Here is a 15,835-nt window from a genome sequence, read left to right on the forward strand (position 1 = left end):
ATAAACCTTGAAGCTGGATGACAAAGCTTACTCCTGTGTCGGTGTCCGACTTGTAATTAAGTCAGGAATGGTTGGAATATATATATATATATATATATATATATATATATATATATATATATATATATATATATATATATATATAACCCCACTGGTAGTCGTTATAATCAAGTTGTAGTTAAGACCTAGTTTCCATAGGAATATCATTTTTTGTTGTGCTAATAACTTTGGCGCTGTTTGGGGGAATATTTTGCACGCCATTTTCAAAACTAGTGTACAACTCACTTCAGCTGCTGTCTGAATAGTTTTGGAGTTATTTATCAAGCGGGGGCTGAGAAAAAAGGGTGTCCCAAAACGTGTTTTCCCCATGAAATTTCCCACAGGGATTTTGAAAACTACTACAGCCGAAACCGCTGAACGTAATTACACCAAATCAAATTTGTCAGAAAGCTAGCTCTTGGTCAAGAGAGAGCCCTTTTCATAATTTGGCGTAAATCCATTCAGCAATTTTGGAGTTATTAAAGAAAAAAGATTTATATATATCTAGGGATGCAAATTCTTCGCGGATCTGACAGATCTCTTTGTGAGATCTGATTGGTTATCAACACTTCAACCAGGAAGTATTGGCAGCTATCTTGAGATGCGGACTTGCCCGAGTTCAAGAACAAATGACCAAAAGAAACCATAAGGGAGCCGGGTAGATATACCCTGACCCCCTGGGCCACGAATTTGCAGAGGATCCACAGGAATTCGTTTTTCTTTTTAAAAAACATGCGCTGTTACCGGTGCATGTTTTTTTGCCCCCGGGGGGGACTGATTTCGGCCCCAGAAAAGCCACCCCCACGGGTCCAGCTGAAATTGGAAATGGGGAGGCCTGGTTGTGCGCAGAAAAGGGAGGGGGGCTGCGCGGCCCCCCTCCCAGAGTCAAAAATGGCCCTGGGGATCCCGTCCCCAGAGCCAGCTCCTGCTAGGTCCCGGGTTGCCCACCAGTGCGGGCAGGGACACCTGTGTTAGCTCTTGCTTTGCTGGACCAATCTTAAAGATCCTGCCAAGCGAGCATAAACATTAAGTCCACTCCCAGTGGGCGGGCACATGAAAAATGTTCCCGCCTGCTGGGAGTGGACTTTGCATCTGGTTTCCCTGTCCACTGGGAAGCGGGCATGGAACAGATGAAAGAATTGCTCCCATCCGGAGGGAGCAGCATTTTTAGCTGCTCCCTGTAGGCAGGAGCAATGTCGGCTCCCGCTGGAGGCGGGGGACAGGCTAGGGCCACGGGGTATTGGGGCTCCCCTCATTACCTCCAACAATGGTAAAGTGGGTGCTCTGGGTGTGCTCCAGGGCAACCACCTTTTATTGTACGGGCCCCGCTGATGGGGTCTCTTGGGCCTAAATCGCCCCAGGGAGGGGGACCATGCAGTCCACTCCCGCTTCACTAATTTCAGCTGAGGGTCCCTGGTGTCAAAATCAGGGGGGAAGGGGGCTCTCCCATTTTTATTTAGCCAGGACCCAGGGGATGCGATCTTCAGGACTAAAATTCACTTGGGTAGGGACCACCCGGCCCCCTCCCCTATTAATAATTATATTGGCCCCAGGGTTTGGGTCACCGGGGCCAATATTGGCCTGGGAGGGGTGGCTGCGTGCCCTCCTTCTCTTTCTTAACATGGCTGGGCCCTGGAAGATGGGGTCCCTGGGGCCAGAAATTGGGCTACAAACCCTTGTCCCCTAAAAACAAAAATGTGGCGGGCCCCGGGAGATGTGTGTCCTCCTCATGGGTTGGCTGCCTTTTGGGTTTGGCTGCAAGGCCTTACCGCTGGCCGTGCCATGTTACCAATGCCCCGCGCACACATCCGTAGGCTATGCACGGCGTGGGGCTGACTGTATGTGGGGGTGGGCCACAGGGCCTGGCTGCAGGCCCTGTGGCCAACCTCCTTTACCAATGTGTGGTGGGGTTTGGATTAACATACACTAATTAAATATTGCTTTATGTTTAAAAAACAACCTAGAAATTCACTGGAAAAAAACAAGGGTTACAGGGGCCTTATAGTTAGGAAATACCATTAAAAAACTTAGAAATTCACTGAAACAAACAAAGGTTACCTAGACGTTCAAGTTAGAAAATAGGATTAAAAAAGCCTTCGAAATTCATTCAGAATGAAAAAAAAAAAAAAGGTTACAAGGCTAAATTAATTAGGTTCAGATTTAACACACACAAATCAATAGAAATTCAGCAGTTAATTCAAGTTATCTCAAGTATCTATAACTTGTGCCTTAAGGTAACTATAAATCATGCCTTGCCATGCACTGCTAAGTAACTTGAGATAACTATAACTGCTGAACTTCTATGGTTTTGTGTGTGTAAAATCTGAACCTAATTATAATGGCCTTGAAACCTTTAGTTTTTTAGTGAATTTCTATGTTTTCTTTTATTCTATTACCTAACTATAACATCCCTGTAACCTTTGTCTTTTAAGTGCATATATATATATATATATATATATATATATATATATATATATATATATATATATATATATATATGATTAGATTCCTTTACTCCAAACACAAATCCCAGGAATAAGGGGACAGCACACCAGGAAACGGCACAAAAGAACATTATTTGTGCGCTAGCTTTTTCAAGGACGACGCGTTTCGGCGTTAGCCTTTGTCAAGTAACTTCCTGCATCTCAATCTGTCATAGAAATACGTAAACGTGATTCATAAACATAAACAAAATACTGTGATCTCGTATTTCATAGCAATTGGATTACACAATGACATAAACAATATTGATGAATGTTAATTGAGCAAAATGAAATGAGTTGAAATGCATAAAAATAGAACAAATCAATTTAGAATCCTATTTAAACCGTATTTGAACGTCGCTATCATTAATTCGCATGTGTGTGAATCATAGAGATAAACAAAATACCTCAATCGTGTATAGCAATTGCATTTCAAATTGCATTCAATATCAAACAATAAATTCATTGGTAACCATGTTCCCTTTCGTAAAGTAAATCAAATCATCATAGAAATTATATTAGAATGAGAGCTCCTGTGTAGCGCAATTGCGCATCGCTTTTGTTGACTACTACATGAACAATAAAGTTACAATCAATATTAATCCAAAAAGAAAAGGGTATGCATCATTATTATTACCATACTTTGTCAATTTATGGCATGCAATATGAGCTTTTCTAAGTAAAGGCTACGAGATGAACATGTCGCTATTCGCAGTTTATAAATCAATTAAATGTATGTTGTTTTTTTGAGATGAGAGAATCATCGAGGAAATACATTACAATACATGCTTATTCATGGCGCAATTGCGCATTGCTTCTGTTACATACGCGGCAAAAATACAGCCAATGTAAGTTAAAGAAAAAATTGTATATATCACTATTATTGCTGATCTTAATTTGTGACGTAAAACAAAAGCTTATATTAATAAGAGGCTGCAAGATGGATGTATCTCTTTTAGTAGTGTGCCATTCCATTGAATTAATTGTTACCTTTACAATTCCATTGACACTAAGAACATCTATATGGTTGCCGCCTGAACAATCCATCAATTAATCATATAGTCGCATAGCAATAGCATTTTCAGAAATTCTGAACACGAATATATTACCTATATCACGATATCTGTGACAGGTGTAGGAAGTACCCTTTACTCAGTGCTAGGTATGGAGAGTGATGGGAAAGTGATGTGTAACATTAAGATATATCGCTAAGTGTGAGAAAGAGGAAGGGTATCAGGACACGATTGGATCAATTGGTGAGAGACCCACAAGATTATAAGACTGGATTCCACAATTGTGGTCGACACTTTTGTAGTGACCCAGATGGGGCATGTAATTCCATCCAACGAAATCCTATTTCCCTATCTTGATAAAACGTGAAATTAAAGAAAAAAATATCATAACTATTTAAAATCCCAACCCTGATTTGTCGGAAAAAATCCTTCTTATTTCATTCTTACATTTCAAAGAGAGTATAGCAGAGGACTATAGCCCTATATGGGTTGCGAGTTCTTTTCCACTGTTGAGCCCTTTAGGTACCTTACAATCCAGATCTAAAATGAATTTAGACTCAAGTATTCTTAGGTGTTTTTCACGATCCCCACCCCGTATATGTTTAGGGATTCTCTCAACTCCAAAAAATTACAAACTGCTATTATCACTCTTATGGAATTCCGAATAGTGGCGTGCCACTGGGTAGTTGTGATCACAATTCGTGATCGCACGCAAATGCTGGTGAATCCTTAATTTGAGTGGCAATTTAGTACTGCCCACATACCGGAGGCCGCAAGGGCATTCCAGTACGTAGACAGTAAAATCGCTAGTGCAGTTGATTATGTGTTTTATTGGACATTTCTGTCCAGCGCCTGTGATATACTCTTTGCAATTTTTACCATTCCGATCTGCCTTGCACATCCCACATGTGGTGAAACCATTGGGCATTTTCAACCATTGCAATTTCGTATCTCCATCGTAATAACTTTGGACTAGTCTATCTTTTAATGATCTAGCCTTCTTATATGTCACCTGTGGTCTTGTTCCTATGCAGTCACCAATGATTGGATCTGCTGTTAATAGATTCCAATGTTTTTTCATGATTTTTTCAAAAGTCCATGCACCCCTACGAAACTGTGTTATCATTCTCGGTGCATTGGACTTGATTTCCTCATCTTCTTTTCTCTTAGTACTACTCTTAGATACTCTTTGCAATTTTTACCATTCCGATCTGCCTTGCACATCCCACATGTGGTGAAACCATTGGGCATTTTCAACCATTGCAATTTCGTATCTCCATCGTAATAACTTTGGACTAGTCTATCTTTTAATGATCTAGCCTTCTTATATGTCACCTGTGGTCTTGTTCCTATGCAGTCACCAATGATTGGATCTGCTGTTAATAGATTCCAATGTTTTTTCATGATTTTTTCAAAAGTCCATGCACCCCTACGAAACTGTGTTATCATTCTCGGTGCATTGGACTTGATTTCCTCATCTTCTTTTCTCTTAGTACTACTCTTAGATGGTTTAAATAGTATATCGTGCTGTTGTAGATCCTTAACCTTATTTTTGGCTATTGTCAGAGTTTCATCTTTATATCCCCTTGATTTGAAACGTATAAGCATAGTCTGTTGCTCTTTCGTGAAATCCTCGTCAGTGCTACAGGCACGACGGGCTCTTAAAAATTCCCCATAGGGTATACTTTGTTTCAATGGGGCTGGATGGTGACTTGCAGCATGCAACACTGTGTTGCCTGCAGTTTGTTTGCGGAAAAGGCGAGTTGTAATTTTCTTTTCCCTTATTTCTACTGCTATATCTAAAAATTCACAGTAAGTTGTACTCATAGTGTGCGTGAATTGTAGATTCAAATCATGAATTCCTAGTTGTTCAATAAACTCTTTAGCTAGATTTTTTGGGCCATCCCAAATAAGGAACAATGGGAACTTGTTTTGCCCCCAGTCTAGCAAATCTTTTCCTAGGTTGGTGGGAAGAACAAGTAGTATGGACACAACAACTACAAATGTATACTGATCACATATTAGTGTGGATCAGATACATAGATGATCTGTTCCTTATTTGGGATGGCCCAAAAAATCTAGCTAAAGAGTCACAGTATTGTATTTGTGACAATGAACAATTATAGTCAATTCATTGTTTGGACAATAACAGTTGTGATGATTTCAAGGCTTAAGAAATCTCTTTCCCTATGATTACCACAGTGCAGACAAATGCCTGTATCTAGAGGGATAAGACATGAGGTGGGGTTTCTTAGGTGTGTTACAGTGATTTGTAATGAGTAAAGTGTAAGTACAAAAATGGTGACTGTCAGCATCCTTGGTATTTCGATTCATCATTTTGGAGTAGGCACACAAAAAGAATATGTTATGATGTATATTTGCAATTTACACATGCAGATTGTGTGAAATTGCGGATTAATTTATTATGGATAGAAATATTGCAAGTGCCCTTCCAAGATCGAACCTCCACTATAAAATGTTTTTGGTATAATAGGCAGTTGTTTAGTTTTGTAACCATAAACACCTGAGTATAGCGGCAATAGTCCCTGATGATCTTGCATGTAAAGTCACATTTAGGAGATCAGGATCACGTCCTAACATAAAACTAGTCCACTGCTGACCTATGCACATGGCTGAGTAGTGGTGTTAGGTTGATGCACCTATGAAGTGGAGTCACCTAGCAGCAAGTTGACCATACGCTCTGAGAGATGCAGCGGCCATTTTACAAATAGACTACAGAGACCAAATGGGCGAACAGTAGGTTACAGGTTTGAAAGGACACTGTGCATGAGGAAAGGAGAGAACTTTATTGGACATACTAGAAATTGCACTTCTTGTGTCTCTATAGATACTGTTAACTATCTGGTGAGGCAACGCTATGGGGAAGTTGGAATATAATTCAAATTAAACGACTCATGTAGCTAAATTTTGATAATACAAAGAGAAAGGGAAGGAAAAGGCGGAGGTCCCTTAACCCCTTGGGGTAAGTTGTGTTTATCAATAATTCTGTGAAAAACTGCTAAATTGCTACAAATCTGTGTATGCATTTTATTTCTCTGTTTTTCTTTTTAAGACAAGCTTCTTATTCTGGACCACATCTTTATCAGTATATAAAGAAAGGTGTGTTGTAGGTTCTACTTCAAATCCTAAAGGTGTTTGAAGAAGGCATAAATATAATGCTTAGCCCAACTGATTATACCTTTTTGACACTAAGTCATGGGTGAATGAGGGTGCTCTATAATATACATTAAAAACCTTAAGTCACAAATGATAGAGAGTGGCCCCCCAGATTGTTATCAGTGCACAACAGCGACTGGCCTACACTTTTGAATGTAATCAAAAAGGTGTTGAGGAGTTTAACATTTATATTCCTCTGCCACCATGTCGTTGGTAGCAGACATAACCTTTAAGAACTCTGGGCAGCCTGGAAGAATAAACTGTTGGCTGAGGTTTGGTTTCCTCACAGTCCCATACAAGGAATTTTGAGATATCTTGGGTTCTATCATCTTTTTAGGTCGAGCCTATGTAGTAACCCTGGGCGAGACACTACGCTTCGCCCACGTAGTGTACGTAGCGCTGCCTGCTTCGCAGTTTTCGAAGTAGGCGAAGCAGGCTAGCGCTACGCACACCCAGGGCGAAGCGTAGCTGCCTGCCGCTGCCACCCGCCTCCCGCCCGCCCTCCTTTTAAATCAAACCCCCGCAATTTTAATAAATATTAAATTAAAGAAACTTACCTGAAACGCGGCGTCTCCGGGGCTCCCTCTTCCATTTCAAACTTCTTCTGACTAATGCGCATGCGCGGACGCCCGCGCATGCGCATTTCTCGCAAGAAATGCGCATGCGCGGGCTTCCGCGCATGCGCATTTGTCAGAAGAAGTTTGAAATGGAAGAGGGAGCCCCGGAGACGCCGCGTTTCAGGTAAGTTTCTTTAATTTAATATTTATTGAAATTGCGGGGGTTTGATTTAAAAGGAGGGCGGGCGGGAGGCGGGTGGCGCGTAGTGGGGCTACGCGAAGCACGTAGTGTGCGTAGATTTGGGCACACTACGTGCTGCTTCACGTAGCCCCACTACGCCCACTACGCCCACCCTTACTATGTAGCATACATCTGTTGTCTTCCAGACATGCTGTATTCAGTCTGAAGGGTTAAAGCCCGCCCATTGCCTTTTTCTTCATCCCTTCTATTGTCAATCTATTGTCAATCAAAAATGCTTGCTTTCTGTTCGTTAATCCTTCATCTTTGTCCCGCCCTTCTGTTTTTTGTTTACTCCTACAGTGCACTGCCCAATTACTGATCTCTACACATTTGTCTTTATGTGTTTGTTTTGGGAACCCTTTTTTAATAGTTTCCTGCTTTTGTCTTTTACTGGTTTCCTGCTTGTGCCTTGCTTCGGCACTTAATCTCCCCATGTGGTGCCATCACCAAACCACCACCTCCCACCCGTCGCTGCTTGCCACGCTAAAACCCTCCTCCCCCATCCTGCTTTAACAATTTTTTCTCAGTGAGCGCTCATTTTTACAATCTTGGCCTCCTTTATCTTTTCTCTGCAGATTCGAATTGGTTATTTTTTATAGCTAAACGTGAACGTTCATTTTCTCTTTTCTTTCATCACAGTTTTTTCTCTAATGCATTTGAGAGTAATATCCCCATTTAAGAGACCGGTGGTTATGCCCATCATGAGTCATTTTGCTCTCTTTGTTTTGTATGTATATGTCGTGCTAGATGCCCCGCCTTTAAAGGGTGTCTTAGTACACTACTAACTTAGTGTTGGTTCAGCGGGTTTCCTCTAATTTACGGGGGCATTTGGAGTGCATTCTATGTGGCAGGTCCTCTATTTAAAAATATGATGTGGATATTTGAAAATTATAAATATATGAATTTCTCTTGTGTTGTAGATCTCTTTCGCTTTAAAGAGAGTTAGTTCTCCTCCCCTTTTTGGGGCATGTATGCATTTACTCCCCTTTAAGGGATGTTGTGATTCTTCTCCCCTTTAAGGGATGTTTGTGTGACATCAGCACGAGAGCGTCAAGACTAGCTTGAGAGCCCAGAACCGGAGACATGCCGTCCAATCGGCCCTTCCAACATAGGCGCATCTTCTGTGAGAGGCCTTAGTGGGTTTTCGGTCCAGGACAGCTCCTCCTGCCTAGATTGCTTGTCTTGCACTCCATGTCAGCAGTCCCCAGCCCGCATACTTCACTGTCTGCATATCACCTATTTTTCCTCTACAACATGGCAGTGATTTGTGTACAAAGAAGCCTGCATTGTGCGGCTAGAGGTCTCTTGACCCTAATCTCACGTGCTGTCTGGCATTGCTTGCTCTTTACTGGTGCGACGACATCAGAAAAGGTTCTGGTGGGTTATTTCTTATTTGACCGGCTCTTTCACACAATGCCTCCTAACTTCCGTGTGTGGGTAACTAGTGGCATTTTGCGCAGCAGCATTGTATTAGGCAGTCTCTCGCTTTTACCTACAAAGCGTTTCACAAGTATCCAGCTGCACTAAAAGGCCTTCCTTTTAACCCTCCCCGTTGTTATGATTTTTCCAACTCTTTCCCCAACCAGGGAAACAATGCTGGTGCGTAACTTAGTGCTTTATTACTAATGTTTTGGATTCCAGTTCATCGCAAATATTCTTCTGTGGTGGGTTACTTCCTGTTGACTTACTCCAGCATTTCCAGGGATCAGGTTACACCATTTGCAAATTGCACGTGTGAACGACAACCTAGTCTGTAATACTTTTGTCTGAAATACCCACTTCTTCTCTTTCATGAATTGCACCAGTACATCTCGAGAGAAGCCAGTGTTCTGAGAAGGGCGGGGGAGTGCGTGCTTTGCAGGCGCAGCAGGAAAACACCCGACACACACATCAGTAGTTGGCAGGTCCTACTTGTAAACAGGTAAACTATTTTATTCTGCTTGAATTACACCCTAGATGCATGCTGGGTGTGTCTTTGTGCTGGACGATGTCTCTGTGTCTAGCGCTTGTACACCATAATATCTCTACTCATCGGAGTGAAAGTGTCATCCCTGCAGTTGGTTGTGAACTCAGTGCCTTTGGTCATCAGGGACAAAACCAGGGATAGGGTCAGTGCTAACTTTGTAAAAGAAAGAGTGCCTGTGCGTGGAACGCTGCTCAGAAGCCCGCAGCATGAGCTATTAAACGTTGGTGCACCTCATACCAAGGTAAGTAACAGGAAATGTAATAAACAATTACGTAGCCATTGCGAGACCTATTGGCCCCGCCGTCAGCTGCTGGGTGGTCATTGCTTCTCTGATCACCTGCCTTACTTTCAGGTAAATAAGGTTTCTTTGGGAAGAGCAACCAGTCCCTCTCTCTCATGCTCTCTCATGCACTTTTCCCACCTTTCTCATGTAGTTGACTTCAGGTCTTCAAACACACCTTCTTCCCGTGCCTTTTCAAGAGTTCCGGCCCTCAATCCCACGTTCTCCTCCTAATCTTGTTGTATCCTCTGCGTACACAGGTGCACCTTATTTATGGATCTGTCGCATGCTCTCCCCTTCTTTCTCACACACTCTTTTTGCTCCTCTGTCTAGAGTTCATTCAGCACTTTTACACAAACTACCTGTCCCTCTCTGTCATCCTATCTATTCTGTGCATCTCTCACCTCTATCTAGCCACCATGCCACATAATTCCACTACACAAATCCACTCCACACCACACCACACAATTGCACCCCACACAATTCCACAACTAACAATTCCAATCCAAACCATATAATTCCATTCCACACCACATACATCCACTCCAATCCAAACCAAAACACATGGGTAAAATACATTGTCATTTACAACACCAATAGTTCTAACTCTCACAAATGCGAGACCTATTGGAATTGCCAATGTTTGTTTTATGTATTATGATAGGCAGACGCTATGTCGACAGGTGTTTATGAAATTAGAAACCCTATCTTGATAGTAGAAAAAATAGTAAGCAGTCTAAATTGGGTACAGACTTTTTTTTATGGAATATTCTATACTATATAGGAATTACAGCAGCCCTGATCACTCTTGGTGGTAATATATGACCGTCTCTATGATCTGACAATCTAGTTGTTGGCTGGACAACAGGGAAAATATTTGCGCTGAAGGATCCCACAGCTGCACCGATGCATACCTGGCACCGCTCTCACATGCAAATATGGTGGGGGAACCATGGATTTGATTGGGTGGAAGAACCGGGCGGGTGGTTTTCCTGCTGTGCTCAACCTAAATGACCTCTCTAGATACACTGGAGAATTTAGAAATGATAGACACACAATGAGCTAAGAGGAGATAGGCACAAAAGAGGGTCTTCACAAGCCTGAAACACTGGGGGCTCTGCACATAGTCAAGGGGTCTTAACAGAGGCAGACACTCTCTGGGGTGCTGAGGACTAGATACATGTTGGGGCTCAGGGAAGACCGACCCAGATTGTCACACAAGATGTTTTAGGAGAGCACAGCTCCATAGTTATTCAAATTCTCAGGTGTGAGGACTAATTAGCACATTGGTGACATTGAAAGTTTTACAACTCCTACTCAAGTAGATGCATAAAGAACAATGCACTGAATGGATAATGTGTACACGTTTCCAGGTGGAAATTCTATTATCACAAATCGTGGAGCATACATGTGCTAGCTTTCGTGCTGGTATGTGCAGAGTAGCAGCTGTTGCTGGAGGCCTTCCTCTGTGTTGGGAGATATTTCTGCATCCTTTTCATCTGTCAGGAGCTGCTCTGCATTAACCTGGGTCTAATGAAAGCCACATTTGGAGTTCTGGTTCTAGTCCCCAACAGGTATCAGTCATTTGTGTGTGAGTCGGTGCGCTACCAGATCCCCTAGATGTGTAAGGCTCACTCGTGGTGAGTGAGGCTTGAGGTCTGGAAAACACACACGCCCACAAAATGTTAAGCGGTTAGATATTGATAACTTGTCACAGGGCCGGACTGGCCCTGGCGGGCACCGGGCATTTCCCCGGTAGGCCGAAAGGGTGGAGGCCGGTTATGAACAGGTATTGGAGGATCTGGCAGAGATGAATACAAGGTGGTCGTATACATGGGAAGACTTTGAGGAGGTACAATTCTTGGAGCTAAGGAGACAGGACAGGTATACAAGATTGCGATAGAGAGAAACGCAGGAGCCCTACGGGGGTGGCGAGGAATGGAAGTGCTGAGGACAGACAAAAGGCAAGAAGGCTCTCGTGAAGTGGACATATGGGGGGGTTTGAGATAGAGGGGCACCCAAGAGTACTTGGGGGAGACCCTCATTAGATAAGGGAAGATGCAAATGGAGGGAGATGTGGGTTGGTGGACATTCAGGAGCGGGTTCCGACACAGGTACGAGGAGGGAAATAGGCCCATGAAACGCTTAGTTGAGAAACAAAGGCAAAACTAAGAGTGTTTGGGGAAATGTGCATGTGGGACTTGCTAGTGAAGATAAAGGCAAGAGAGGTTCCTTCTGAGAGGCAGACACGCTGCTCTTAGCGAGATAGACTCCAGGGTGGCTGAGGAGAGAGACTAACACAGTATTAGCGAGACAGGCATAGGTGGGTCTGGGAAGGGAAGTTTCTGGAGATCTGAGACAAGAGAGAGAAGCCGAGGAGAGCTTTTGCGAGATGGTCACACTCTAGGCAGTGAAGAAAGAGGTGAAATGGGAACGAAGCACTTTGAATGTGTGGTTTCTGTTCTCTTTTTGCGGTAAGGCCAGTGTGCTGATATTCTCTGTTCTGATGATGACCTGTTCCTCGCGCCAACTTATGTTTATACGCTGTGCTCTGCCCTTTTACTTACCTTTACATCTCTTAAGACCACTTGGGCACTATCTTAAAATCTGCCTGTCATGCCAGCGCGATCAATGCTTGATCAGTGTTTATGGCTTGTTCTTTCGCACTGTTCAGGCGCTCCGAAGCCAGGCTGGGTGGAGTTAGCGCTGTACAAGACAACAAGTAAATACAGATATACATTGACCAGTGTCCGTCTTACCCGAGCAGAGCCCCAGCAGGGGCAGAAACAGCAGGACACCGGAGGGGCTCATCTTCAGCTATCTGTGAGTTCTTCCCTCACTGCAGAGACCGCTAATAGGTGCGACGCCGGCGCGCGGACTTAAATACTCAACACGGGAAGAGGAAGGTGTTTGAAATGTGATAATGTTTACTTTGAGGAGTCTAACATCAAAGGAGGAACGGCCCACTCCGTTTAGGGCGGGGTGGGGTCGTGGGTTTCGATGAAGCCTTGAATCCTGGCCAAGAGCTCCAGGAACATCGTAATAAATCCGTGTAAAACAAATATCCCCCCCGCGTGCGGTTGGGTAACACCCGAGGAAATAGTGTGTTTGTGCAACAAATGAATACGAGTCAGCGCTGAGCCTCAGTACAGGGGCAGGTGAACTTTGCCTCAGGTGAGTACAGGAATACAGCCAACTAAGGGGCATATTTACAACGAGGCGATAAAAAATTATCGCCGCTTTAGCGGCCGTTTTCGGCCGAAAAGCGGCGATAATTTTATCGCTAAATTAGCAAACTCACGCTAACGCGTGAATCCTGCTTTAGCGTGGGGATTTCTGACGCCCAGCTTTGCATCTCTAATGAGATGCAAAGTGGGCGTTCCTGACCTGACATGATAGGAGAAATGTCGCAAAGCGACATTTCTCCTATCATCAAGCCCCACGCTATGAAGCATAGCGTCAGGAAAAGTAGCGATAACCCCTGTTATCGCTACATTCCTTACGCCTGCTTCAGGACTGACTTAGCCATGATATCCTATGGAAGGTGGATATCATGGCTAAGTTTGAGTCCTTATCAACTAGCTAACGTGAGATTATCGCTGGGTTTCCAGCGATAATCTCACGTTAGCCAGTTAGCGCTAGGATTTTTATCGCCGATGAGATAAGCGTTGCTAATAGCACGCTATCTCAGCGATAAAAAACGGCACTAGCCGGCGATAATTATCCGAGCGCTAAGTGCGCTCAGCGATAATTATCGCCGGTTGTTGTTGATATACCCCTCAGGGAGGCCAAGTAATTAGTTTGAAATTACAAACAGAAACAACGCAAAAGAGAAAGAAGAAAGAACAGCGAGGCGGTTAGAGTAGGTTGGTGGCAAAAAGAGGCAGGAGGTGAATTAAGATTGTAGAGACTTGCTATTCAGCAATCCCATGGTTCGGCGGCGGCGCCGGACTTTCGTGACAAATGTGGTCCCGGCACTTGTTCCTTTGCAAAGTAAGCACTGCCATTGCTTTGGGTCACAAAATCCCATCGGGCAATAAGGATGACCCCAAGCCAAAATGGGGTAAAAGGCCGCTTTATTGGGCAGCTGGGCAAATCAATACATCATTGGATACAAATCAGGCCTCACTAATACATATTCCAAACTATCACCCCCTGCCCCTAATCAATTTTCCCAACAACCAACTTCCCCAACGTTGTTCGGCCTAATCCTCCTCCCCAAACCCCTATCTGCATCTCCTGCCTACCCCTTGCCTCCAACCTCGCTCCCTTGCTTCCCTCTGTCCAAAGCTATTCCTAATGCCCCCAACCCTTCCTGCCTGTCTTGCTCTCCTCTAACTCTGCCACCTGTCCAAGCGACAACCACCAAAATTCCACATATATAATATAAGAAATTTCTACTCATACAAAGAGTGGGTGGGTGGGCCAAAATCACAAACCCCCTACCTCAACGCCCTCAGGAGCAAGTGCGCGACGGTTATTTTGCGCTCTTGGTGCTTGCGCCGCTGGCACTGGCCAATCGGAATGCGCGCCACCTGTATCTAATGTATGACATTGTTCTGCATTCTGTCCATCAATTGTTCTTTTTACATTTGTCACCCCGAGTGGGACGGGTATGCCCAGACGTGGGTCCCGTGCTCTCCATCCCACTGGAGTCAAACTATCCTGGCTGATGAGGGCTGTAAGACCGAAACCGGTCCTGGGATGCTTGTTTCCAGTCCAGGGAGAACCTTGGCCTGGCAGTTCGGGCTGGACTGTTCCCATTGGGCATAGGGTCAAGACTGATTTGCATATGGCTGGGGCCAAACTGGAATGACATGGTGAGCAAAAAAACGATGGATTTAGGCCCAGATCTCTGTACTGGGGTGAATATATGACATTGTTCTGCATTCTGTCCTTCAATTGTTCTTTTTGCATTTGTCACCCCGAGTGGGACGGGTATGCCCAGACGTGGGTTTCGTGCTCTCCATGCCGCTGGAGCCAAGCTATCCTGGCTGATGAGGGCTGAAAGCCCAAAACTAGTCCTAAGATGCTTGTTTCCAGTCCAGGGAGGACCTGGCCTGACAGTTCGGGCTGAACTCTTCCCATTGGGCACAGGGTCAAGACTGATTTGCATATGGCTGGGTCCAAACTGGAATGGCATGGTGAGCAAAAAAACGATGGATTTAGGCCCAGATCTCTGCACTGGGGTGAATGTATGACATTATTCTGCATTCTGTCCATCAATTGTTCTTTTTGCATTTGACAGCCAAGGAATACCTTTCATGATGTCCAGAAGCATGCAATCCTTGACAAATGCTCTGGAGGAACCTGTTTCTGATTTACCGCAGATTAAAAGACACAACATTATGAGTTGGAGTTTTATTAGATCTTCAATGTAGCGCAAAGAAGACTTGGAATGGCACACAGCAGTAGGGCAAACCTTTGGGACTGACAGGAGTGTGTGTAAAAAAGTATTTTCGGCCTTCTGAGAGGATCCGGATGAAAAGAACCCCAAACTGCGGCTCCAGTATGACCAATTGAGATACAATTGCTCTTGCAAATTTCTAACATTGTCTCAATTGGCTTCTCACCCACATTAAAGGCAAATCTATGCATGGCCTCTGTTGATCTTGTAAATGATTGCTCTCTCATGGTGAGTAAATGTTTACAATCTAAAGAGGACGCAAATGCAAGACCTTAACATGAAAAATGCTTTTTCTACTCTCTAAAACTTTATTTCTGATAAAAATGAGTTCTGACCTTAGTGGTTTAGGTCTAGATCCCTCACAAATGTGGTGAACTCATCCAACAGAATTCAGAGACATTTGCTGTTCTGTATAAGAGATTTGTGTCCCCCGCATACAGTAATACTGGTAAGGGCCATTTCCCTAATTAAGGCATATCCTTCCATTTGTTAATCAGATGCTTCTCCCGCCCGTTGAAGTGAACAGTAAACAAGAAGGGTGTGAGGATGTATCCCTGTCTTACTCTCTTGTCAAAGTAATTCTCTCAGTGCACTCCCCATTCAACCCGAATTAACCCTAGGAGTCCTGTCATGATGTAAATGGCACAACAAAAAAGTAACTTTTCCCACCTC

General features: G+C 43.8%; 1 protein-coding gene across 1 annotated transcript in view; it reads right to left on the bottom strand.

Moving 5' to 3' along the window:
• Positions 1–12,653, bottom strand: part of LOC146866711 (fish-egg lectin-like) — a 68,385-nt gene extending 55,732 nt beyond the window's left edge. Inside the window, exon 1 of the mRNA XM_085600635.1 lies at positions 12,516–12,653. Coding sequence (XP_085456761.1) covers positions 12,516–12,567 — 52 coding nt within the window. The 5' untranslated portion in view covers positions 12,568–12,653. The remainder of the gene's footprint in view (positions 1–12,515) is intronic.
• Between the last annotated feature and the right edge of the window lie 3,182 nt (positions 12,654–15,835).

This window comes from Triturus cristatus, chromosome 1_2 (genome assembly GCF_964204655.1).
Source record: "Triturus cristatus chromosome 1_2, aTriCri1.1, whole genome shotgun sequence".
In the NCBI taxonomy this organism is placed as follows: Eukaryota; Metazoa; Chordata; class Amphibia; order Caudata; family Salamandridae; genus Triturus; species Triturus cristatus.